Genomic DNA, 27687 nt, shown 5'->3' with positions numbered 1-27687 from the left:
GCTAAATCAGGTTATACACTGATATGGGCCGTATTTAGCACAGTTGTTGGAGGTCGTAACAGAACACCGCATGCTAAATTTCAGCCAAATCGGATAAAAATTGCGGCTTGTAAGTTCTCAAGAAGTCAAATCGGGAGATCGGTTTACATGGGAGCTATATAAGGTTATAGACCGATTTGGACCGTACTAGGCACAATTGTTGAAAGTCATAACAAAACACTACATGTTCAATTTCAGTCAAATCGGACAAAAATGCGGCTTGTAAGGGCTAAAGAAGTCAAGTCAATCATAGCAAAACACTATCTTCTAAATTTCAGCTAAATCGGACAAAAATTGCGGCTTCTAGAGGCTCAAGAAGGGGTATCGGAAGTTCGGTTTATATGGGAGCTATATCAGGTTATAGAACGATTTATGCCGTACTTGGCGATGCTGTTGGAAGTCGTAGCAGAACACTACATGCAAAAGTTCAGCCAAATCGGACAAAAATTGCGGATTCCAAGGGCTCAAGAAGTCAAATCGGGAGATCGGTTTATATGGACGCTATATCTAAGTCTGAACCGATATAGCCCATTTGCAAAGTACGGTCCAAATCGGTCTATAATCCGACATAGCTCCCATATAAACCGATATCCCGATTTGAATTCGTGAGCTCCTACAAACTATAATTTCAGTCCAATTTGGCTGAAATTTTCCATGTAGTGTCGGTCCGAATGGGTTTGTAACCTGATGTAGCTCCCATATAAACCGATCTCCCGATTTGACTTCTTGAGCGCATACAAGCCGCAGTTTTTGTCCGATTTGGCTGAAATTAAGCACATAATGTTCTGTTGTGACTTCCAACAACTGTGTTAAGTACGGTCCAAATCGGTCAAAAACCTAGTATAGCTCCCATATAAACCGATCTCCCGATTTGAATTCTTGAGACCCTTGAAGCCTTAATTGTCATTCGATTTAGCTGAATTTTTGCACATAGTGTTCTGTGATGACTTCCCACAAGTGTGCCTAGTACGATTCAAATCGATCTATAACCTGATATAGCTCCCATATAAACCGATCTCCCGATTTGACTTCTTGAGCCCTTCCAAGCCGCAATTTTTGTCCGATTTGGCTGAACTTTTGCATGTAGTATTCTGCTACAACTTCCAACAACTTTGTCAAGTACGGCCCACGCTTTTACTTGTTTTACTTCACAGATGACTGTTCAATTATAATTTTTTGCAAAAAATCTTTTTTTAAACTAAGCATCGTAATCTAGGTTAGGTTAGGTTGAAAAGAGGGTGCGAATATTAATCCGCCCCACGCCACTATGGACATACACCTATACCAGTAATCGGCTTGTTGTGCGTTTTCAATACTAAAAAGTAACTTCGAAAAAGAAAATCTATATCAGGAATTCCGTGCTACTTACAAAATCCCTAATTGTTTTCCATACCACGCCCCTTAGTTGGTTCATGTCCGTTATTATGTCCCCACCTAAGTGGCTATAAATGTTAGCCGCGAAAGCCGGGTAATGACATAGGAAATGCTTCAACGTCTCTTCATCTTCCCCACATGCCCTACAAATGTTATTAGTTGCCACACCGATTTTGCATAAGTGAGCTCGTAATTCTATATGTCCCGTTATGATACCAAAAGCTTTACTGACATCATGCTTACTTCCTTTCAGTAATACCCAATCTGGATTTCCCATTAGTATTTTCGTCGTCCTACCTACCGTTTCGTTTGTTCCCCAGTGTTAAATGCGCGTTCGTATCCCACGGCCTTAACACCCTGAAGGCTTCGGGTTAACCATGTTTATTGACAATAGTCCTATGGCCTTCACTGCCAAATCGTCTGCTTTTTCAAACCCCCTCACTCCTTATTCTAGGGCGCGACACCCAAACGATGCGGTTTGTGCCATCCTCAGAGAAGAATGGAAGAATCTCCTTCTTGCACTCCAAGACTGTTCGTGACGTTACCGTCCTGGTTGGCATTGCCCTGATGTCCAGTTTACTGTCCGTAAAGATGTTCACACTCGACGTCATCGCGTTAACACCACACTACCTCACTCATTCCGTGATCGCCCGGATCTCTGCCTGCAGGACCGTATTATGGTCAGGCAGTCTAAAAGAGATCTCAGTCCCTGGGTTCTCAATGTAGACCGCCAGGCCCACTCTGTCCTCTAGCTGTACCGCTGACAGCAGTGACTCCCACAAGTATCGTCTCAGGTATCCGAACGGAAACCTCTTCCATTCCTTCCTGGCTTCCTATAGCTGTCTCGCATATACAATAACGGTTGGACCTGCTCCTATCTTCTATCCATTCTCCCATCGTCTAGAGTTTTATAGCCGCAATTGCTGCCTCACACTTAATCTGTATGTTTATGGATCGGACGTCTAGAATAGTCTTCAGTGCCATAGTGGGCATGGTCCTCTTCGCTTCGCCTTCGTCAAGACAATATGTTCTCTGAACCTTTTGTATGATCCTTATGTTGCACTTTTTCTCTATAGCAGTCCACCAAACTACTGAGCCCAAGTAAGTATTGGTCTAATCACGCTCTTGTAGAGCCAGTGAATTCAGGCCCCATTTCGAGCCAACGGCCCGTCTGCATAGTGCCCAACGTCTGTGAGCCTTCTCAGTACGCTCTTAAATGTTATACTTCCAATTCAGTTTCCTGTCCAAGATCATTCCTTAATATTTGACCTAGCAAGATATCGAAATCGTTCTACTGTGGAAACGTGGTGGGTCAATTGACCCACATTACAGTCTTCCCTCGGTTAACATTGAGACCCCTAGGACTAGCTCAGGCGTATGCCATCTGCAAGACCCTTTCGGCCCTTCTGAAAAGCTGGTTCGGATCCTTACCCCTTTAGAAGTATTGAAACAAAATCTAAACTACACTGAAAAAATTTGTTCTAAAATGAATTTTAGCAAACTTTTTTGCTATTTTGAATCACAAATCTCTTTGAGCGTAGAGACGAAGCCTATTGAAAATTGAATAAATCGGCACAGATTTGGATATAGCTCCCATATACATATATGTTCGTCCGATTTGGACTATAAGTGCCATAATGTGGTAATTTGTAAAATGATCTTCACGAAATCCGATAAGAAGAATTGTCTTACCACTCCTAAATTTTATCAAAATCGGTTAAGATTTAGATGTAGCTCTTATATACAAAAATTAATTTGTGTCTGTTGGTTGCTTCGTTTTTTATGTTTATGTGTTCTGTATGGATTTAAAAACGGCGATTTTATTAAAATTTTTACAGATGGTGTAGAATGGTCCTGCGGTGAAAAAAGGGCACCACATTTTTCCATAGGACCCTCCCTTAGCCCAATTTGAAAAACGTCGTATCTGAATTTAACAAAATTTTTTATTGGATCCTTTATTGTTACCTGGAATACGTCATGCAAATTTTGACGAATCCGTCCAAATGGATACTTAGACCGATTAAGGCAATATGGGACTCAAATGAAAGCTACAATATTTGAGAGTAGGGAACGAATCTGATGTCCCCTTTCGGACCCAAGGCTCATCGGACCAACTTTTGTTTCTTATATTGCAAAAGAAGAAGCATTAGAACGGGCCCGATTCAGCTAGTATATGTACACGGTAGTTGACACGAAGTGTAACCCATTCGAACGACATTTTATTCATTTAGTTTTGTGAAAATTTGGAACTTGTGAGGCTTTACCTTGAGCTCGTTTTTCAATTTATGGCACATTTTTTCACGGGATATTTTTTAGATATTTAGCCTTCACACGCCGAAGCATTTCAGGTGTTGTGACAATTTTTATTTACCACGTTACCAGTATCTTTATATCGATTTATTGTGGGATACATAAACATTTTGTTCACATTGAGGTGCTTAAGTTCGCCAACAACAGCCGGTTGTGATTTTCCAGCCAAATATTGAACTTCATCACGAATAACCTTCTTTTTAAATAAACTCAGAAGCAAATGCATTTCTTGGCTTTTAAGCAATATATTGAGCTGTCAATAAAACAAATATCATGTAGCTGTCATTTATAGTTGGACAGATATACCAGTGTGAACTTGGCAACACTTCGTGCCTGCTACCATATATATGTATAGCCCGATTTTCACACAATGTATTCTTCTATGGATTGCTATGTTTTCCTATTTTGGTCAAAATTTGTTCAGGTTTGGATATATGTTTGTAGGTTCCATATAATATACAAACGTACGTTCATTAGATTTCAGAAAAGGATTTAGCAGCCATATAATGACATCGCTATAAGGTAGGTGTAGGGTATTATGAATTCGGTGCCGCCCGACTCTTGCCTTTTCTTATTTGATTTTGCTTTAAAATATAAACTCTTACTAATCTTTCATTTTAATTTTTCTCTCTTGCAGGCATATCATCTCTGTCAAGTTGTGGCGATCCTGATCGCCTTCCCGAACTGCCGCCTGGCGATGAACAACGTCTACAAAGAGCCGCCATGCATTTGCAACAGAAACTCATATTGCGAGAATGGTTAAAGGATCATCGTCTACAGCATCACTACCAGCGTCTGCTCAATGTTGAAGTGGCTTCTCTCGAAGATGTTTATTGGCTAGAGGATTCAAGAGCCAGTAAAATCCTTGGCAAGGATTGGCAACTGTGGTCACAAGCCCGACAAAATCTGCCCACATCGAAAGCTCAACTGGATGCCCTTAAGGCCCAGCTCTGGTCAACCGTAGTGAAGTCCAGTCAACATCAAGATGCCTGGACCTGGGGTGGTATGTTGGTCGTCTCCGTCTCGGTGGCCGGCTTAGTTACATTGGCCGCTATGACCCAACCTTCCTTAGCTCCGGAGGCACGCCACTCCTTGCTGCAATATGTTACAGGCAAATATCTACTGCCAGCTAATTGTAAAGTCCAATGGGACTGGAAAGATCCTGCCGTTGTAGGTGGCACTATGTGCTTTGTGGTACGCTTCTATCAGCGCAACGGCCAGCCTTATCCCATCTGTGATACAGATCAGTTTTTCGTTGAAGTCACCGAAGGCACCCGCAAAATGGTTACCATCAGTGAACTGGGTTCACCAACCGATCCCAACAATGCCAATATAGCCAAAGTTAAATTCACCGTACGTACAGCGGGACAATACAAGATCTCTGTGATGATCGGCTCAAGTCATATAGCGGGTTCGCCGTTTACCAAAACCTTTGTACCCGGGCCCATAGACGCCAGACGATCCAGATTCATTAGACCGGCAAGCACCGTCGTTTGTTGTGCTGGGTCGCCGACATTATTGCATATCGAGCCGAGAGATGAATTTGGTAATGCCTGTCAGTTTGAACAGAGCGATGACCCAGTAAAGGTAAGTGTTATTGGTAAGGGTTTTCAAGGAAAAGTATAACAATAGAAACTTTCTACAATTTTCAAAAGAAGAATTCGTCCATCAAAACATATCTGTGTATGTTATCAGATTTCCTTCTTTGTGTCTACTGGAGGATGTGCTTGTGCCAAAGCTACCGGTTTGATGTATGATTGTTGGGTAGAATTTCTGGAGTTCATTCTGGCTCCAGAATATCGAATCGCTCATATTCACGTGTTTCCATTCGTTTCTTCTTTTTACGCAATAGACGATTCGACTCTTTCCTTTTCTCTCGATATCTCTCCTTCGCCCAGGGAGTTGCTCCTAACTACACAGTACCGTGGAAGCCTTGGTGAAAGCTTTTTAGTACTTTAGGGTGCTACTGTGTTCGCTTTTCGCGAAATTCTTTTGTGATGACTTTTTCTAGATAATAGATTTTGAAGCAAAAATTTGCTGATTTCATCATTTAACACCAATTAACCATTAATTATTGCCAGATTTGACTAAAATTTGGAAAAGCAATGGAAACATTTACAATGTAAAACCCATTTTTTTTTGTTTTTTGACCAATGCAACTTTGTCTAAAAATAATTCTAAAACTGCACTTAACGGAATTTGTTATTCAAAGTAGCAAAAATGTTTGCTAAAACAGCAGTTGTTGTTTGTGGAAAAAGGGAAAGCAGGCATTGCTAGTGTTTCAGCAAACATACTGCTACTGTTTTAGCAAACATATTGTCCTGCAATTTTATCTAACAAAATCTGATGTTTTAAATATAAAAATCTGCTAAAATTATGAAAATGCCCACACTGTCATGGCTACTGGCCTTATACATCTCCATTTGCTTATTAGGCAATATCTCATTCAATAAAATTTCATAAATCTGCTCGAGCCAACATTTTTTCGTCTAGCTAGGTATGTCCCTTCTTACTCTGCGTTTTTAGGAAACCTATTTGTTTGGTTTTTCGGATATTTTCCCTTTTTACAAACGCAACAATAACAATCCAACTTTCGTGTTCAGTAAAGTAGAACAGAAACAGTGCAAATGTATTTTAAACAGGGAAATGCCGCATAAGTGATTCATAACTACCTGATGCTAATAACGCATGCGTTTTTTACAAACAGGGTGTGCAATATACAACAGTAAGATTTTGAAATGTATACCAATGGGTAGATCAGGTAGCTTCTTTACAGTAAAATTCCACAAATTAAAATCATCTCTTCAAACAAAATTTCTAAAAAATTCATAATAAGTAACATGCTTAAAAAAGTAGCATAACATTTTTTCAGCAGCTTTTTGTACTTAAAACAGCAAATTTTGTTTGTTAATTTAGCTGACCAAATTGACCGAAAGAAAAAGCAGTAGTGTCTGCTTTCCCATTGTCAGCAACCAAAAACTGCTGTTTTAGCAAACATTTTTGCTATTTTGAATAACAAATTTTGTTGTGGTTACAGTCAGCAGACAGTATTTGCTTTTTCCAAAAAAAATTTTTCTATGGGTGTGGTATCATGTATGCAGACTTTATGTTAAGGTTGGGCTCATTGTCAGAGACAAATCGAAAAGATCAGCGAGATCGTACAAAAACCCTCTCCTTAAGATGGATAGCCAATGCACATGTAGACCCAGACATGAACATTGCAAGTGCTCGACCATCCCTTTTTCCTCCTCATCAAGGCAGCTAGTTATTATGAGGGATTCCCATGTGCATGGCCATGTGGCCTATCGCACAGTGCCCAGTTATAACTCCCGTAATCGTACTCAGTGACCTTTGCATCATAGGCCACTAGTTCATTCTCTCTCTTTCATTCTACGGCAGGCCAGTGTCCTGACAGTATGACATCCACCTCGCCACAGCCCCTCCTATTTTTTATATTTCGACAAGTGTTTGGAAATCCGCTGATTTTACTGATGTGTGATTTTACTGTCTGCTGGTATTAAATTAAAATTTTAAACTTTTGAACGAATTCATACAAAATTGTTGAAGTTCTAAACAACAATTAAGGTATTTGCTTTGCGTTTATAAAAAAATACCAATTTTAGGCGTTAATTTTTTACTTAAAAGCTAAAAATATAATATTGTAGTAGTAATTGTTTTGTCTGCTGTTATATAAAATCGTTTAAAAGTTATCAAATTGCAGAAAATTGGAAAAAAATGTATGTTATATGCTTGTAAAATTGAAAGATAAGATGACATTTCTGAGTTTTTTACAAATTTTTAAACCTTTGAAAACAACAGAAAATGTTTACTGGTATAGCAACCAATTGCTGCTCTCCCATTTTCAGCAGACTTTCTGTTGTTGCAGCAAACATTTTTGTTTTACTAAAAAACTTGTCTGAATTCGGCGAATATTTTTCTCCTGGTGGAGGAGCCCCTGCTGGCATACTCGTTCTCCCTTTTGTATCCGGGAATATCCTATTGTACGGGAAGTTAGTGCTATGTCGTAAGCCCGGAGTCTATTCTGGGATTCCAAATACTCCGCCACGCTCTTGGATCTCATTGTCCTCTATGCCAAAGCCTTGAGGGCTGTCATACTGTCCATATAAATCTTGAGTTTCGAAGACGGAAAACCATTCCCTTCTATTGCGGCTATCGTTATGGCCTAAAAGGCCGTTATTTCATTCGGTTTTCTAACCCAAATCCCGAAGTTGAGTGTCTTGGAGAATACCCCTAATCCAGTTCCATCTGTGAATAATAGGGTTGCCTTTTATATTTCAAAATTAGAGAACCCAAAAACAAATATTATTCATTGAAAATCGATTGATTGTTTTTCAAAATATTCCCCATTAAAATCTTCTTTTGTATGCGTTTGAACTGTCGAATCACTTTTGCCACTCTGATTGAGGTATCTCCAAAACATGCATTCTGAACGCATCAACCGCTTCTTCAGGTGTCGAAAAGAAGTCATTCGGTGCCAAGTCAGGACTCTATGGCAGACGACTCATCGAATCGATGTTTTGAGTGAAAAAAATGCAGTTTTATCGTATTTTTGGAGCATTTCTTTCGACCAATCGACACGAGCCTTTTTTTTGCGATTGACAAATTGTATGGGATCCAACGCGAACGAATTTTTGGACGGTCAATTGTTCATGAATATTAAATGTATGCTGGTCCCACTAATGCCTAATGTTGTCTCAATCTCACGAAAGGTCACATGAAGATCTTGCATTATCAGTTGGCGCACAGCATCAATGGTTTTTGAAACAGCTACTGATTTTGGACGACCTTCTCGAAATTCATCTTGGAGTGAACTACGACCTCGGTTGAATTCACCATACCTTCGATTTACAATGGTCGTTGAAGGAACTTAATCTCCAAAAACTGAATTTAGTTCATCGATGCACGAATGTATTCACGATTTAATTCAATTTTTTGGGCGAGATGAATCTTTGAAGTTGCTGTAAAAAACACAAATAGCGCTCGAATGTCAAAACATTCTGAGTACGTATAACCTCAAAAATATCAAGCTTTACGATAGAGCTGTCAGTGGACAGATTGCAACACAAGGGTTGTCCAATCCCGAAATATAAAATTCAACCCTCGTAGTACCTGCTACTCCTCTCTCCCTGGAAATCGAATCCCGAAGATTCCGTATCGGTCTCGGCGCCAGGTAGCCTGAGACTCTACTTAATCTACCCACCGCATCCAGAATGGGACAGTAGCCGTTTCGACTCTCCTTCAGAATGCCAAGTTCCCTCAGCCAAAGCGCAACCTTGGTGGCCCATTTCGAATATTGACATAAATAAGTTGTATATCCAGCATTGCTTTCGAATCTGTCTGCGGTGTTACCCTAAACGCTCGCGTTATTCCCACGCAGAACAGTCTCTTTCTGGAGCTCCCAGTTGCGAGTCTTTTTCAACGCAGCTTTCCACCAAGACAATGCCCCATTGTCAGCACTGGTCTAACAATGGCCATTTCGAATCCAGGGCTATCTTATCGTCTTCGGGGAGGGTAATGCCGTCCAAATACGGGAGCCTAAAATCCGGTATCTTATATCTCCGAGTGAAGAGGACCAACTCCTTCTCCCCTGTGTTAGTATTTAACCCATTTCTTGTAGCCCATCATGACAGCGACCCCAGTGACCTTTCCATGATATCGCTGATTGAGGGTAGAAATTTGCCAAGTATCACTAGTACCACGTCGCCAACATATGTAGGGGATCATTCTCACGCCATCCCAACAACAGGATTTTGTTAAATTTTAGGTTCTAGGTTATCGGCTAGAACACCCCTCCCTTTGTCATCCACCTTTTGACCACACTATCTCCCATGTCACCTAGGAACTCATCTTCGATCTCCTCGTCGCCTTCTTGAACCTGCCCAGGCCTCCAAGATACTCGTTCCAGCCTTCTGCCGTGTACCCCCTTTCCGCCTTGTTAAACAGCTTCCTGCTCTCTCTCCTGAGTACCTTTGACTCAGGTGTTCACCGCGGTTGGTTTGTTCCTGGGCATGTCTCACGAAAAATCTCATTCAGGCACTCCGTAACGACACCCACTGCAGACTTCTGCAACAACACAATTGCGTTCCATATAGGCCCTTCAAGGACAGAAGCCTTCGCATATATTTCCAGGACCTCTCTTATTCTCGGCCTTCTCTTCCCTATATCGTGCTCAATCTGAAAACCCATCCTGTTGTGGTCCGAAAAGAAACAGTGGGTGGAGACGTTTGAGATTTTGAGACGGTTCGAGATTTTGACCGAGTCACTGCTTATCACAGGTGTTAAAACCTCGAAATATGCATCTGAGACCCCATAAAGTATATATATTTTTGATCTTCATGTCATTTAAAGTCGATCTAGCCATGTCCGTCGATTTGTCTGTCGAAAACACGCTAACTTTCGAAAGAGTAAAGCAGAAATTTTGTACAACGGATTCTCTCATGACCTTCTACATACGTGTCTTATATGGTCTGAATCGATCTATAGCTTGATACAGCTCCCCTATAAACCCATATCCCGTTTTTGCTTCTTGAGTCCCTACAAAGCGGAATTCTTATCCGAATGAACTAAAATATTACACAATGACTTCTACAATTTTCAACATTCATTTATGGTCCGAATCGGACTATAACTTGATATAGCTCCAATAGCATAACATTTCTTATTCAATATTATTTGTTTGCCTAAAAAGAGATGCAGCGCATTGAACTCGACAAATGCGATCCATGGTGGAGGGTATATAAGATTCGGCCCGGCCGAACTTAGCACGCTCTTACTTGTTTTGTGTTAAATTAAGTTACTGAGTACAGCTAATGCCTTAAAATACAGATTGCTGGTTAAAGTGCCTCTTTAAATTGAGTGGTTCTTATCTATTGTATTTAGTCTCTCTGTTGTATCAGCTTCATGTAGTCTGGAAATTTGGGTGTTATTATAACAATACTATCTGTTTCCATGGGCCCAGCAATTTTTTGTATTTTTTTCGGGAATTTTGCTGATTTGTGAAGACGTGCTTTCCAAAGTCATTCCTTGGTGTCCAAAGTTTTCCATTTCAAGGTATTTTAATCACTCATCCACAGGTACTTGTTTACCTTTAATGTACGCTGGCTTTTAATGATGTTCCTGGTAGTAAAATTAACATAAATAGAACTTGGAACTACAGTTGAAACCGCGTAACTGTAATTTGCTTTAGTGAAAAATCACGCTTAAGTGCAACTTGAAGGAAAGAACCAGTAATTTTTGGTGTTATTCAATGCAATTCAATTCATTTAAATGAAAAATCGCTTAATTGAAAATAAATCTAAACTGAAAAAGTTGTTACACCACAAATTCCGTTTTTATATGAATCTGAAGTCGCATAAGTGAAAAAGTTATTTCTGTGGGAAACTATCTGGAATTTGAAAATTCGCATCGTCAATAAAATTCGCAAAAACATGTCTTGGTATATCGCTAAATATTGCATCTGACTTTTAAAGGATTTTACTGAATATTGGTCTTTCTTAACTTAAGGTCCTTCATAAATATGTGTACCTTAAATTGAAAATTCGCCTGAACTTATATCGCATAGCTGCGAACTAATTTTATTTATCCGAACTACGCCGAAGTGGAAATTTCGGATAAGTGAAAGCAAGTTGATGTATTTTTATAGCCTCCACCATAAGATGGGGGGTATACTAATTTCGTCATTCTGTTTGTAACTACTCGAAATATTCGTCTGAGACCCCATAAAGTATATATATTCTTGATCGTCGTGACATTTTATGTCGACCTAGCCATGTCCGTCCGTCTGTCCGTCCGTCTGTCCGTCCGTCTGTCCGTCCGTCCGTCCGTCTGTCTGTCGAAAGCACGCTAACTTCCGAAGAAGTAAAGCTAGCCGCTTGAAATTTTGCACAAATACTTCTTATTAGTGTAGGTCGGTTGGTATTGTAAATGGGCCATATCGGTTCATGTTTTGATATAGCTGCCATATAAACCGATCTTGGCTTCTTGAGCCTCTAGAGTGCGCAATTCTTATCCGATTGGAATGAAATTTTGCACGACGTGTTTCGTTATGATATCCAACATCTGTGCCAAGTATAGTTCAAATCGGTCCATAACCTGATATAGCTGCCATATAAACCGATCTTGGGTCTTGACTTCTTGAGCCTATAGAGTGCGCAATTCTTATCCGATCAGAATGAAATTTTGCACGACGTGTTTTGTTATGATATCCAACAACTGTGCCAAGTATGGTTCAAATCGGTTCATAACCTGATATAACTGCCATAGAAACCGATCTTGGGTCTTGACTTCTTGAGCCTCTAGAGTGCGCAATTCTTATCCGATTGAAATGAAATTTTGCACGACGTGTTTTGTTATTATATCCAACAACTTTGCCAAGTATGGTTGAAATCGGTCCATAACCTGATATAGCTGCCATATAAACCGATCTTGGGTCTTGACTTCTTGAGCCTCTAGAGGGCGCAATTCTTATCCGAATGGAATGGAATTTCGCACGACGTGTTTTGTTATGATATCCAACAAATGTGCCAAGTATGGTTGAAATCGGTCCATAACCTGATATAGCTGTCATATAAACAGATCTGGGGATTTGACTTCTTGAGCTTCTAGAGGACGCAATTCCTATCCGATTTGGCTGAAATTTTGCATGACGTATTTTATTTTTACTTTCAACAACTGTGTCAAATAAGGTTCAAATCGGTTCATAACCTGATATAGCTGCCATATAAACCGATCTGGGATCTTGACTTCTTGACCCCTAGAGGTCGCAATTATTATCCGATATGCTTGAAATTTTGTATGACCGATCCTCTCATGACCATCAACAAACGTGTTTATTATGGTCTGAATCGGTCTATAACCCGATACAGATCCCATATAAATCGTTCTCTCTATTTTAATTCGTGAGCCCCAATGGGCGCAATTCTTATTCGAATTGGCTGAAATTTTACACAGGTCTTCAACATATAATTTAATTGTGGTCCGAACCGGACCATATCTTGATATCGTTTTAATAGCAGAGCAACTCTTTTCTTATATCCTTTTTAGCCTAAGAAGAGATGCCGGGAAAACAACTCGACAAATGCGATCCATGGTGGAGGGTATATAAGATTCGGCCCGGCCGAACTTAGCACGCTTTTACTTGTTTGTGTTTCACTTAGCTAGTTTCGACTGTATTATAATTGAGACCATATTTATTTATTCATATGTCGATTTCATCTAGAGCACTTTACCGTTTCGAAGTTGAAGTTTCAATAGTTGAGCCTTCGCCAAGTATAACAGAGTCGTCAGCAAATGTGCCTATGGTACGATCTGGGTGATAAGGGAGATCACTGGTATATAATAAATATATTTAGTACAGAGCTCAAAATACTTCCCTGTGGTTCACCTGCATACACGGAATACAATTCGGAGTACTCATTGCCTTCTTTGACGCGAAAGAATCGTTCGTTCTAATATGATTTCGATAAGTTGTAAATAATATGTGGTAAGATAGCCTTGATTTCATTTAGAGATGAATGGACAACTCCGTCGAACGCTTAGGATTTATCCAAGAATACCGCTGAACAAATTTCTCTATTTTCGAGAGATTCCTCTTAACCAATTCTATGAAATTGCTCTGTTGTAGAATGACCCTTGCGGAAACAAAATTGTTGACTCATAGTTATATTTTTTCGACAATAATAGCAATAAATCTACTTTTCCCTTTTTCCTGTTGCAGGGTTATCATGTAGAAACATACGATTTAAATGGCCAGCCATTGGAGAAACTGCGTAATGCCATTGCTTTCTCGTATGACCGCGTGAATGCACGCGTTGCCGTGACAGCACTTTTCCCGGAGCCCATATGTCTACGTGCCGTAATAAGTTACCTTGAGCAAAAGTTACCCAATGGTGACTTTGATATTATAGTTTTAAGCAGTAAGTATAACCGCCGCCGCTGCCTCATCGGCACTAGCGTCCCTTGTCTCTTTGCACTCAAAAAATTTTCATCTGTGTGCCGTTTTACCATTTCCTAGGTAGTGACACCACATTGGTGCATAAGAATATTGCTTCGCGTAAGCACAACATTTGCTATGAGGCACGACTTTTAAGTATATTCGGGGCAACCAAGGCGAAGCCTCGCAAAGTGCTGTGTTCGGTGGGTCCCAAACAAGTGAGTTGATGGGGGAAAACACAATTTCCCTCGTAGGCCTTCGCAACATTAATTACTTCGAAATCCTAATCAGGACTCCCTTATTTTTCAGGTTACCATTAAGGAGATGATTCTCAAATTCATACCTAAACGTATTGCCACCTTCCGGCTGTGTCCCTCAACTAAATTTCACTTTCTACCCCAGCTACCGACACATGTGCATGGTCCCATCTTTATTATAGATGATGGGGCACAGCCCAAAATAGAATTGGCCTCGAGGGATCGCAACATAATTGCTGCTACATTTACACACTTTCTGTTGAAGAATATCGGAGGTTCGGAGACATTTAAGGATAAGCAGGATTTTTTCTACCACGAGGTGCGTAAATTCCATGCCAATTACTATCATGAAAAGTTGGCGCTTAAAGTACAGCGCGAAAAGATTTTGGAGAGCAGTATGAAGGCGACCAAGCATTTTTCCGTTTCGGACTGGTGTGGTAACTTCGAAGTCACATTCCAAGGAGAGCAAGGTAAGATAATTTTTGTGACACGTTTAGTTGCTTAAAATGAAGATGCATCTAGTTTAAAGACTTTACACCATAAGTCATTGCACAACAACCATAATGCAAGACCATCAACAAGATTCTTCTTCGATTGTTATATCCTTATTTATAGTTGAGATAAGTTTCTATTTTCTTGCGTAGTCAAACTATTCAACAAGTAAAAGCGTGCTTAGTTCGACCGGGGTATAAATTTCTGTCAAACCAGCAAAAATTAAAGGTTTTAGGAACCGAACAAGGATGATCGAGAGACCGGTTACCATGGGAGCTATATCGACAGACGAAGACTACACTATACAAGACACTGATACTACCCGTGATGTTATAAGGTTCTGAAGCATGGGTACTTGTGAAAGCAGATGAGGCAGTGCTTGGATTATTTGAGACAAAGATTCTTCGTAGAATATATGGACCAGTTTGCGTTAACGGAGAATATAGGCGACGTATGAACCATTGAGCTGTATCAGCTGTATGACGACGATAGCATAGTTACAAGCATCAAAATACAACGGCTGCGTTGGCTACGTCATGTTGTCAGAATGGATGAAGAAGCTCCAGCAAAGAAGTCTTTTGAAGGCAAACAAGGAAAGAGCAAGTGGTGGGAGACACCTCGAAACTTGGTGTCAGAGATTTTAGAATGAGCGCAGAAGATCGAGGCGCTTGGAACGCTATTCTACGTTCGGCTAGTGGAACAAATATTCTGTCATAGCCTATTAAAGTAAAGTAAGTATATCAGGTTATAGACTGATTTGGACCAGTTGTTGGAAGTCGTAACGGAATACCGCATGCAAAATTTCTGCCTTATCCGACTAAAATTGCGACTTGTAAGGACTCCAAAAGTCAAATCGGGAGATCGGTTTATATGGGAGCTATATCAGGTTATAGACCTATTCGGACCGTACTTGCCACAGTTGTTGGAAGTCATAACAGAATTTCAGCCAAATCGAAAAAAAAATTGTGGCTTGTAAGGACTCAGGAAGTCAAATTGGGAGATCGGTTTATATGAGAGCTATTTCAGGTTATTGACTGACTGACTGACAAAAATTGCGTCTTCCAGGGGCTCAAGAAGTCAAATTGGGAGATCGGTTTATATGGGAGCTATATCTAAATCTGAACCGATGTGTCCCGTTTGCAATCTCCAATGACCTTCATCAATAGTAAGTATCTATTCAAAATTTCAAGCGGATAGTTTTACCGCTATCGTGATTTCGACAGACGGATGGACGGACGGACATGGTTAGATCGACTCAGAACGTCGACGCGATCAACAATATGAATACTTTATGGGGTCTTAGACGAATATTTCGAACTCTTGCAAACTGAATAACTGGATTAGTGTACAGCTATCCTTTGGTCGATATGCATTTTTATACCCTGCACCACCACTGTGGCACAAGGTATTTTAATATTGTTCATTTGTTTGCAACGCTTAGAACGAGAAGAGCAAGACACATTGATAAGTATACCGATCGACTTAGAATCACTTCCTGATTCGATTTAGATATGTCCGTTTGTCTGCCCATGTATTTTTGTGATCAAGGTACAGGTCGCAATTATTGTCCGATTGTCGCTATTGATTTTGACCAAAATCGGTTCAGATTTAGATAAAGTTCCCATATATATCTTTCGTTCGATGTGATCTTTTAAGACTGTAGCAGCCACAATTTTGTTCCGATCTTTGGGAAATTTTGCATGAGTCGTTTTATGCGACGTTCCAATATGTGCGCAAAATTTCATCAAATTCGGTTCAGATTTAGATATAGCTCACATATATAAATTTTAACCGATATGGACTTTTTAGGCTTTAGTAGCTACATTTTTCAGTTCAGGAGCGTAATAAGTTCAAAACTTACTTATGCTGTGATAGCTTGGTGGACGGCGGTACAGAAGAGGTGCAACATAAAGACATTGCAACAGGATCAGAGAACTTGTTGTCTTGGCATAGATGGGGCCATAAGAATCGCGCCTATTTACGCACTGAAAACAACTCTATATGTACGATCCATAAATTAAATAAAAGGCAGCTGCAGCGACTATTAGACTAAATGCGACGGGACAGTGGAAGAATCGGAAAAGGTTTCACATCGAACTCTTGATGTTGAGTGCGCGATACTGCCTCGCTACAGTCACGGTCATACAGAACATCCAGGACGTGAAGGTCATGAACGCTGTTGGAGTGTGGGAAGGTATTTACAGGGTGGACAACCCGCATGATTTGGGTGCAGATCCTTGGCTGCCATCGTCAAACTTGGTGAATGTGAAACCTTTCAGGGTAACGCAATGCGAGTTAAGGGCATAGGTGGCGAGCGAGTATGTTGAAAAGTGGGACTCCAGATCGTGAGAAAACGGGGCTAATACTGAAGAAAATAATAATGAAATCATTAGAGGCCTTATAGGACAATTGGTATACTTATAAAGCATGAAATTCCTGATCTATATAGATTTTGTTATTTCGAGGTTTCATTTCGGTACCTGCTTGTTGTGCGCTCTCAACAAGCAGATTACTGGCTTATGTGTTACATATTCTTAATTCAAGTTGTTTTCATTCGACTAGAACGAAAAATCGAATGCTGCAACATAACTGTTTTAGTAACTTTTATATATGATCTCTTGCAGGCATTGATTGGGGCGGTTTACGCCGCGAATGGTTCGAACTGATTTGTAGCTCTTTATTCGATCCACGAGGTGGGCTATTTTGCAGTTTTCATGATAAGCGTCAAGCTCTGGTGCATCCAAACCCCCACAGGGCATCACATTTGAAGTTAAAGCATTTCGAATTTGCTGGTAAGATTGTGGGCAAATGTCTATACGAAAGTGCCTTGGGTGGTACATATCGCCAGTTGGTGAGAGCCAGATTTACCAGATCGTTTTTGGCCCAATTGATTGGTTTAAGAGTGCATTATAAGGTAAATAACAGCTTCCCATAAAGCAAAAACAATTATTTATAATATATACTTTTCCAACAACAACTTTCAGTACTTTGAACAAGATGATCCCGATTTGTATTTATCGAAAATCAAATATATACTCGACACCGATTTGGATGCAACTGACTCATTGGAATTATATTTCGTGGAGGACATTTACGACGCCAGTGGTCAATTGACCAAAACAATTGAGCTCGTGCCCAATGGTTCGAAAGTGCGTGTTACTAATTCTACCAAAAATCAATATTTGGATGCTTTAGCTCAACAAAGGCTGTGCAATAGTGTGAAGGATGAAGTGGATAGTTTCCTGAAGGGTCTCAATGGTATAATACCAGATAATTTGTTAAGTATATTCGATGAAAATGAATTGGAGGTGAGTCGACTTATAAGCCATATTTAGAAAAAACATTTTTCAGAGTTTTGTTTTTACAGTTGTTGATGTGTGGAACGGGCGAGTACTCTATTGCAGACTTCAAAGCGCATCACATAGCAAATGGCAACTCATCGGAATTTCGTCGGGTGTTGGCCTGGTTTTGGGCCGGTATCAGTAATTTCAGCCAAACCGAAATGGCCCGGCTGCTGCAATTCACAACTGGCTGTTCACAATTGCCACCTGGAGGTTTCCAAGAGCTTAATCCACAATTTCAAATAACCGCTGCCCCCACTTTCGGAAATTTGCCAACAGCTCACACATGGTAAGTGATGCGGTGGTAGTTGGTTAATCTTTTTTAAAAAGGTTTTGGAATAATATTTTGTTTTTTTTTTCTCTATTTATAGTTTTAACCAACTTTGTTTGCCAGACTATGAAAGCTATGAACAATTTGAAAAGGCTTTACTTTTGGCCATTAGTGAAGGCACTGAAGGTTTCGGCATGGTTTAGATTAAGTTGGATGCTGTTTACAATCATTGGATTCTTTGTGTGCCGAGTATTTATATTTGTATAGTATGAAGTGTGTTCCTTAACTTAAGTTACACTATATGTAGTTATATAGAGCGCTGTGGTGTTAATGTAAACGGTGGGTTTTGGAAAAACAAATTTCCTTAGCGATCGGGAGCGGTTTTAATCATAGCTTATGTGGATTAATTCGGACTTTTACTTACTTTATTTTGTGACATTTTCTTTTATTTTACTCCATTTAATTTTATTTAACTAAAGAAAAGAGCTTTTTCTTCTCCAAGCGTTCTCTCCAATTTCTGACACCTACTACGAGGACTAGACTCTGCGGCCCTGGTTCCCAGCATTGTAACCGTCAGCTGTGCTTTATCTCTTTCAAACCTTTCGAAGGCGATAGTTACCGTTCTCAATGATAAAGCGAGCAGCATATCTTAAATGGAGCTTCAAATAATACGAGGGTTTATAAGTTTCTGGCTAAGGCAACACCAAGTGTTTCTGCTGTTTACAGTGACTTGAAAAAATAAATTTTACAAAACAAGTAAATTTTACAAAACAGTGCAAAGTTCGGCCGGGCCGAATCTTAAATACCCTCCACCATGGATCAAATTTGTCGAGTTCTTTTCCCGGTATCTTGGTTTGCTGTTTCAGGCTATAGACCGATGCTGTTTCTGGCTACGGATCGGTTCAGACCATATTAGACTCATATGTTGAAGGTAATGGGAGAAACCGTTGTACAAAATTTCAGCCAAATCGGATAATAATTGCGCCCTCTAGAGGCTCAAGAAGTCAAGATCCCAGATCGGTTTATATGACAGCTATATCAGGTTATGAACCGATTTAAATCATACTTAGTACAGTTGTTGGAAATCATGATAGAACACGTCATGCCAAATTCAACCAAATCGGATAGTAATTGCGCCCTCTAGGGGCTTAAGAAGTCAAGACCCTAGATCGGTTAATAAATGACAGCTATATCAGATTATGGACCAATTTCCACCATACTTGGCACAGTTGTTGGAAGTCATACCGAAACACGTCATACCAAATTTCAGCCAAATCGGATAAGAATTGATGGGTTTATATGGCAGCTATATCAAAACATGGACCGATTTGGCCCATTTACAATCCCAACCGATCTACACTAATAAGAAGTATTTGTGCAAAATTTCAAGCGGCTAGCTTTACTCCTTTGACAGGCGCAGTGTAAATATCTGGTCTATGGTGGATTTCAGGTCTAAAGCTACATATGCCATATGCAAGACCCTTTCGGCCCATCTGCATAGCTCGTTCGGATCCTTACCCCTTAGAAGTATTATAACATCGTCTGTGTAGCAGACGAGTTCAAATCCCTCCTCAGTCAGCATCCGTTATAGGTCATTTATGGTGGTCACCCATAGGAGTGGCGATAAAATGCCCCCCTGTGGCGTGCCCTGTGCCACTTTCTCCCTTATATTTATGCCATGGGACACGCAATTTATCCACCTGTTCCTTAGCATATGGTTTATCTAGTCTCTAAGGACCGGGTGCAACCGGTACTGATCTAAGGATTGGATTAGTGTGTCGGTCCGCACATTGTTAAAAGCCCTTTTGATGTTAATACAAACCGCCAATATGTATGTCTTGGCATCGAAGTATTCTTCTATTTTATGCAAAACCTCGTGCAGGGCAGTCTCCACCGACCTTCCCTTGACATAGGCATGCTGTTTGTATTTGAGCAGTTCGCTGGATGTCATACTTTTTATCATGGTGTCCACAATACGTTCCATGGTTTTGAGTAGAAAGGACGAAGGGCTTTGTTAAACGATAGTCTTTTGTCATGATTCAATTGCAAATGGAATTTTAATGTCAACAATTATCAAAGCAATTAGTAACTTTGTTAAAAATCTTTTTATCAATCAATACCATGTTTAACTGGTCAAATATTTTTCTGTGCAGGCAGTGTAGATCATGGATTGATTATGTGGTATCCGTTTGGCCGCCATTATCGGGAAGTAATTTTATTCCCATATCCTTATGACACCAGCTATGACTATTACCAAAATTCCTTTTTTGTCTCTATGCCTGTACCCAGGCCATCGGTTTGATATTGAATTCTTTAGTAGACTTTCCGGACCTCAAACTGTCTTTTAAATATCTCTGTATGAATGCTGTTTGACATCAAAAAAGTCTCCGGATGAACACGGAACCGCTTCACATTTCAAAGCAAACACGTAAGCCCTAACGCATGTTTGATGTATGAATGCCGACGATTTTCCCAAAAACACCGACATTTACACCACCCAACATTGTGCTAAAAACGATAACACGACTAACATGAAACCAAAAGAGTAAACCACGAAACAAATAGGATTTAAGGACAAACAAATGATTTTTTTTTTTTTGCTGTAATTAAACCGAAAGCTCATCAATATTTTCTAGCAAACGAAGATAAATGAAAGCAATGTGTAACTATGTATTTACTACAAATACTGCAGACCGAAATGGACAATGAGCATTTTTCAAAGCAATACGTAACGGAAACGGAACTCAAAAATTCAAATATGTCAATATCTTAGTTGTTGTTTTATTATTGTGAGAAAAAAAAGAATAAGCAAATCGATAACGTATGTACAGAACTAAGGAAAAATAAATAAGCGATCCCATAGAAATCCCAAAAGCGTATCAACAGCAAATATTGTGATAATTGTGTAAAGAAAAACCAAACAAGAAATCTCAGTGTAAAAGAGTCACAAGACAGAGTTTAAGGCAAAATGTATGAATGAATAAACAACTACTCGATTTTAATTTCCATTTTATTTGTAGTTTTACAAGGACTCTAGCGTAAGCGTCAGTTTTGTTTTTTGGCTCGATCGAAGACTATATAAAACCGAAACATGTGCGTTGACAGATAGAGTCTTGAATCTCTAAAAAATCAGAAATCGGCTTAATTTAGCATTTTAGATTGTTAAGCCTACAATAACTTAAGATAAGATGGTATGTTCGAATAATACCTACTTGAAATCAATCGATTAGAAATTCTTTGGAACGATATTTACTTAGCATTGAAGAACAAACGAAAATCAACCTATTCTTTATAGTTGAACGTATTAGAATTTTGCAATAATACTCGTAAGCTTTTGATCCTATCAAGAGAAAAGTGTTAACAGACCAAGGAAAACAAAAAAAAAATAAATAAACTGAAACCGAATTGTTGTTAAAAGGTTACAAAAGAAAAAAAAAAATAGAACGAATAAAAAAATAGATACAAAAATGCCTCCTATTGACTTTTATTTAACAAAAAAAATACCATTCGTAGTTTAGAGAAAACTAGTTAAAAGGCGTTAAGTTCGGCCGGGCCAAACTTTGGTTACCCACCACCTCGGGTATATATATAAACCACCTTTCATCAAAATCCGGTGAAAAATGCATACCTTATGCCCCATAGCAGCTATATCGAAATATATTCTGATTTGGACCAAATACTACAATAATAAGTACAAGTCATTGTTCAATTGTGTATAACAAAATATTGGTGTTTTTAGTAGCTATATCTAAAAATAAACCGCTCAGAAGCATATACGACGCGGATGTCGAAAAGCCTAACATAAGTCAGTGTGTCAAATTTCAGTGAATTCGGATTATAAATGAGCCTTTTGTGGGGTCAATACTTTAAATCGAGATATCGGTCTATATGGCAGCTTTTTCCAAATCTGGACCGATTTGGGCCAAGTTTCTGCAACTTGGTCCAGATTTGTCGAAGAGCCTGACACAACTTACTGTCCCAAATTTTGGCAAAATCGGACAATAAATGCGTCTTTTATGGGTCCAAAACCTTAAATCGAGAAATCGGTCTATATAGCAGTTGTATGCAAATCTTGATCGACCAAGCCAAATTGCAGCAATATGTCAAGAGGCTTAACTTAACTCGCTGCCCCAAATTTCGGCGAAATCGGACAATAAATGCTCCTTTTATGAGCCCAAAACCTTAAATCGAGATATCGGTCTATATGGCAGCTATATCCAAATCTGGACCGATCTGATACAAATTGAAGTAGGATATGGAGGAGCCTAACACAACTCACTGTCCCAAATTTCGGTGACATCGGACAATAAATGCGCATTTTATGGCCCCAAAACCTTAAATCGAGAGCTATATCCGTGGCAGCTATATCCAAATCTGGACCGATTTGGACCAAGTTGCAGAAAAGTGACGAAGAGCCTAACACAATTCACTGTCCCACTGTTTGGCAAAATCGGACAATAAATGGGCGTAAGACCTTAAATCGGCGGATCGGTCTATATAGCAGCTATATCCGCAAATCTGGGCCGATGTGGATCAAATTGAAGAAAGATGTTGGAGGGTCTAACACAACTTACTGTGTCAATTTTCAGCAAAATCGAATAATAAATTTGGCTTTTATGGGCCTAAGACCCTAAATCGGTGGATCGGTCTATATGGCAGCTATATCCAAATCTGGGCCGATCTGGATCAAATTGAAGAAAGATGTTGGAGGGTCTAACACAACTTACTGTGTCAATTTTCAGCAAAATCGAAAAATAATTCGGATAAGAATTGCACCCTCAGGAGGTTGAAGATGTATAATCGGTGAATCGGTTTATATGGGAGCTATATCAGGTTGTGAACCGATAAGGATCATACTTCGCACAGTCATTAGAAGTCAAAACCAACCACTTCATGCTATATTTCATCCAAATCAGATAATTACTGGGCCATCTAACGGCTCAAGGAGTGAATATGCGAGATCGAATTATATATGGGTGCTATATAGACCATACTTGGCTCAATTGTTGATGGTCAAACCAAAACACTTTATGCACAATTTCAGCCAAATCGGATATTAATTGCGCCCTCTAGAGGCTCAAGAAATCAAGATCCGAAATCGGTTTATATGGGAGAGAAACTGACTGTTGAAAGAACCCACTGAATGTAGGTTCTGAAACGATTTTTGATCTATGGAGCAAAAGCCTGACGAACAGTACTTAGGTTAGGTTAGGTTTGAGTGGCGGTCTGTCATCAGACTGACTTAGACGTTTTCGCCCATTGTGATACCACAGGAACAGAAGAAGGAAGATACCTTCTAGTTCCTACCGTTGAACCATCCAGATAGCTTTAAAAAGCCTAACAACTTGCGAATGTTCACATCCGCTAAATCAGACAGGTCCTCAAAGAAATGAGAATGAAAAGTGGAACTCCAGCTAATAGCCAGTGTGGGACACACACATACAGAAGGTGTTCTATAGTCTCCTCTTCCTTGATGTGCTCACGGCTTCTGCAAAAGCCGTTGTCTGGTCTTGAAAACTTAGCTAACATGTCGCTAGAGGCATATCGACTGATTCCAGTTTCCCTGGAATGTGTAAGGAAGTTTCTAGTCTAGAAACTCGTCCGCTTTACAATTCCCTGAGATATCTTTGCTGCTCGGCACCCAGAACAGATGAATTTCGAACTGTTCAGCCATCTCGTTTAGAGATCTACGACAGTCGAGGGCTGCTATTGTGTTCAGAAATAAGTTCTCCAGGGAATTAATGGCTGCCTAAGAAGATATTTATTCCAATCATCGTAATGACATTATATCTTAGCCATTCCACCACTTCCTTAATTGCAAGGATCTCCGCTTGGTAGACACTCCAGTGTTCGGGTAACATTTTCGATATGACCAGTTCTAGATCTTCCGAGTACAACCCAAATCCCACCTGGTCATCTAAAACACCCAGCTATTTTGCGCTTTCTGTAAATGAAAGACTCTCTCCTCCCAAGAAGACAGGTGCCATTGTAGGCAACTTGCATCTCCTGCTGAAAAGATTTACTTCTGTCTTGCACGGATTTACTCCTAGACCACTTTCGGTAACCCATTTCGATGTTGCACGTAGAGCTTCCTGAAGTACATTTAATAATATATTGTTAATGGCTATATTCCAAAGTAGAGGAGACGGTACACATCCTTGAAGAGATCCTCTTGTGACCAATCTTTTTAGATCCACAGATCCCAAGCCTGCCGTAATGCATCTTTTAGAAGGCAAGTTATTAATAAACTTTCTTACGGTAGAGTTGATGCCTAGTAACTCCAACTCATTCATGATAGACGTCGGCTTTACATTATTGGCTTGTAATTCAACCGTTGATACATCATCAAGGCCTGGCGACTTAAAGGAGTCGAAACTTCTTATCGCCCAAAGGATCCATCTCATCCAACACTTCCCAGTCTTCCACTCATATCTTCCGATACAAAGGTTATATCTATTACCTCCTGCCTGTTCCTGGTAATAAAGGTCGGTTTATCCCCTTTATTACAAATCGCCAGATTGCAATTTATAATATATTCGATAAGCAGCTCACCCCTTTTGTTGACATCCGAACTTCCCCATATCTGGTGATATGCATCAGCATCACTTCCTACAATGATGCTTCAACCAGCAACTTAAGGTTTGAAGGCGACATCTCTGAATCGTATGCCACAAATAAGGAAGCCAGCCAGTAATGAGTTTTATATATTTCAAGGCTGGCTACCAAAAAATCTTCAGTTCTTAGAGACGGAAGAAGGAAAACATTTAGACTACTCTTTGCAAGAATACAGGCTTTGTGTCTCCCATTCCCCGCACCCTTGAGTAGTTTAAATCTACGAATTCTTGGTCCACGAATCATTCCTCCACACACCCATGGTTCCTGGATAAGAATCACGTCAAATCCTCCTGCCATCAAGAGGGCCTTTAGTGCCGCCGAAGCGGACTTACAATGGTGGAGATTTAGCTGTAGAAAGCGGATCATACTCAGGATTCAGAACTTCCACCACTGTTGTGATAGCCTCGTCTTCTGACTCCACCAGGAGTTCATCCACACAAGATTCGTTAGAACTTATCATGATGAACTTCCGTACTCATCCAGGGGTAGTTGAAAAAGCAGTGGAATCACTTTTCCTCAGGACACTGGGCACTTGCGGTGTGGACGATTTCTCCTTTGATTCTTCCGTGCTTCCCCGCTGGCGTGCACTTTGAGCCCAGTCCATCTTTGTGACTCACCCACATAGGGCTTGTCGGGTGCCGTTTCGATGCCATCCCCTTGTGTCTCGATTGTGGCAAGGGTATTTTCAGTCTTCTGCAATCCGCCAGACTTTACCGATGTGGTCGTTAGTTCCTCTCGCAAGTGTTCGGCAACAACTGCTGAGTCGTCTACTGATTCCCCAACCCCACCGCTTCTATAGACCTTCAGTTTCAACTTGTTGAATCCGTAGGATACAACCCCTTCAGACCTGTTGAGATCTGCGAGACAGTCGGGGTTTAGTACGAATACTGCATGTCTCCGGTCATCATCAGTCTTTTAATCTTTTAATCTTCCAGTCGGTGGTTAAAAGATTGGGATTACATTCCCTTAGTCTTCCAAGTATGGATTCAGGATCTGAGGGAATACAAGCATGCGACATTGGTCGAGAAGGAATATCTTCCTACTTGACTAAATCTAGTGCTGCACCTGGTCAGATCTGATCAATCTTTTTTAGCGCACAACGATACATTACAATTGAGCGTTGATCGCCGAAGGCAATTAGTCAGTATCGACCCCGATACCAGCCTGCATCGTTCCAAACTGGAGGAGACCCAGGAAATTCCTCAAGAACATCGGAGTATAGTGATGACAGTCCATTGACTATCCCACTCCAATTATTCCTGGGTATGCAGCCCTGTTCTTCTCATCATCTCCATCACCAAACTGTCCCTAGCGACATCAGCAAAAGTTCTTGGACCCACTTTGCATGGGATGCCCTCCAGGTGACCGCAGCCTTTTGGCTGACTGCGGTGCAGTTTCCGAATCTAGACGTGTAGTCTTTGGGGTAGCCTGTGCAGCGCATCCCCGAGCGAGACCCAATTTAGAGAGTCTCCCTCCCTATTAGCGAGAGTCTTAGGATCATTCGCACCAAGCCTCTCAATAAACCAGAGAGCGATGCTTATTCTATTATTCCAATCTCTTAAAGAGCGTGATGGTTTGCTAGGGAAGGCCGATGGTCTAGGTAAATTCTAGGCATGCAAAGATAGAATAGCTTCGGCCGAGTCCTTAATACTCGAACTAGGTGTCTTCATTAAAAGTCCCTGCTGACCAGTCGTTTGTAGACTAGTGGAGCCTGGAGCAGCCGCTCCACCAGTCGAGGTTTCAGTAGCAGACAACATGCTACGGCCTGATACTCAACGGTTACTTTATAATAAATACGATGCCCCCGTCATTGCTTCTTACAGGGTCCTAACGAACGATGCTGTAATTATTACAGAAGCGAAGTTTAGAGTTGTCGTTTAACTCTTGGAACGCAGTGATATGATAAGGTGAGTTAATGGCGCCTTTAAACAACCAATGGCCATAGGTTCCCGCGGCGATCGGTCCTATGGACCGGAACAACCTTCTCACCTATGGATTTTACAATACTGTTTAAATATAGCTCACGCTTCGAGTTATTTATCCCTTAGAGGCCGCAATTCTTATCCGATTGAGTTCGTAAATTCACTCCAAGTATTGTCGGAATCGGTTCATTACACGGTATAGGGCTTCTACAACATTATTCCAGCTATTTCTATTGATATAGGTAGTTAATGAGCCAATTTAGGCACAATTCTTATTGCATTTGGCTGAAATTTCGGATGTAATATTCTGTTATGTCTTCCAAGGTCTTGATTCTCCTGTTTTGAATGTTTGGGAACGAACCAACGAATTCAATGGAATTAATTTGAGAAACTGTCTTTTTATACCCTCCACCATAGGATCGGACTATACTAATTTCGTCATTCTGTTTGCAACACCTCGAAATATACGCCTGAGACCCCATAAAGTATATGTAATCTTGATCGTCATGTCATTTTAAGTCGATCTAGCCATGTCCGTTCGTCCGTCTGTCTGTCCTAACTTTCGAAAGAGTAAAGCTAGCCGCTTGAAATTATGTACAATTACCTTTAATTAGTGAAGGTCAGTTGGGATTGTAAATGGGCCGAATCGGTCCATGTTTTAATATAGCTGCCATATAAACCGATCTGGGATCTTGACATCTTGAGCCTCTAGAGGGCGCAATTCTCATACGATTTGGCAGAGATTTTGTACAACGGCATCTCTCATGGCCTTCAACATACGTGTCTAATATGGTTTTCATCGATCAATAGTTTGATACAGCTTCCATATAAACTTATCTCCCGATTTTGCTTCTTGAGACCCAACAAGGCGCAATTCTTATCCGAATGAACTGAAATATTAAACAATAGCCTCTACAATGTTCAGCATTCATTTATGGTGCAATCGGACTATAAATTGATATAGTTCCAATTGCATAACAGTTCTTATTCAATATACTTTGTTTGCCTAAGGAGAGATACCGCGCATGGAACTTGACAAATGCGATCCATGGTGGAGTGTATGGAATGGATCCGGCCCGGCCGAACATAGCACGCTCTTACTTGTTCTTTTTGC

At 40.3% G+C, this 27687-nt stretch overlaps 1 protein-coding gene across 5 annotated transcripts in view; it reads left to right on the top strand.

Moving 5' to 3' along the window:
* The window catches only part of LOC106088381 (apoptosis-resistant E3 ubiquitin protein ligase 1), a 123173-nt gene extending 101743 nt beyond the window's left edge, over window positions 1-21430 (top strand). For 4 of the 5 annotated variants that reach the window (XM_013253870.2, XM_013253872.2, XM_013253873.2 and 1 more), the window contains 8 exons: window positions 4361-5310; window positions 13460-13658; window positions 13757-13893; window positions 13967-14402; window positions 17049-17338; window positions 17409-17732; window positions 17792-18054; window positions 18137-21430. In XM_013253870.2, the coding sequence (XP_013109324.1) occupies window positions 4361-5310; window positions 13460-13658; window positions 13757-13893; window positions 13967-14402; window positions 17049-17338; window positions 17409-17732; window positions 17792-18054; window positions 18137-18239 (2702 nt within the window). In that variant the 3' untranslated portion in view covers window positions 18240-21430. The remainder of the gene's footprint in view (window positions 1-4360; window positions 5311-13459; window positions 13659-13756; window positions 13894-13966; window positions 14403-17048; window positions 17339-17408; window positions 17733-17791; window positions 18055-18136) is intronic. The other variant, XM_013253871.2, reaches the window with a different exon arrangement.
* Window positions 21431-27687: the final 6257 nt, after the last annotated feature.

This window comes from Stomoxys calcitrans, chromosome 3 (genome assembly GCF_963082655.1).
Source record: "Stomoxys calcitrans chromosome 3, idStoCalc2.1, whole genome shotgun sequence".
Classification (NCBI taxonomy): Eukaryota; Metazoa; Arthropoda; class Insecta; order Diptera; family Muscidae; genus Stomoxys; species Stomoxys calcitrans.
The sequence above is the reverse complement of the archived record's forward strand: the minus strand, read 5'-3'. Positions and strand labels throughout refer to the sequence as shown.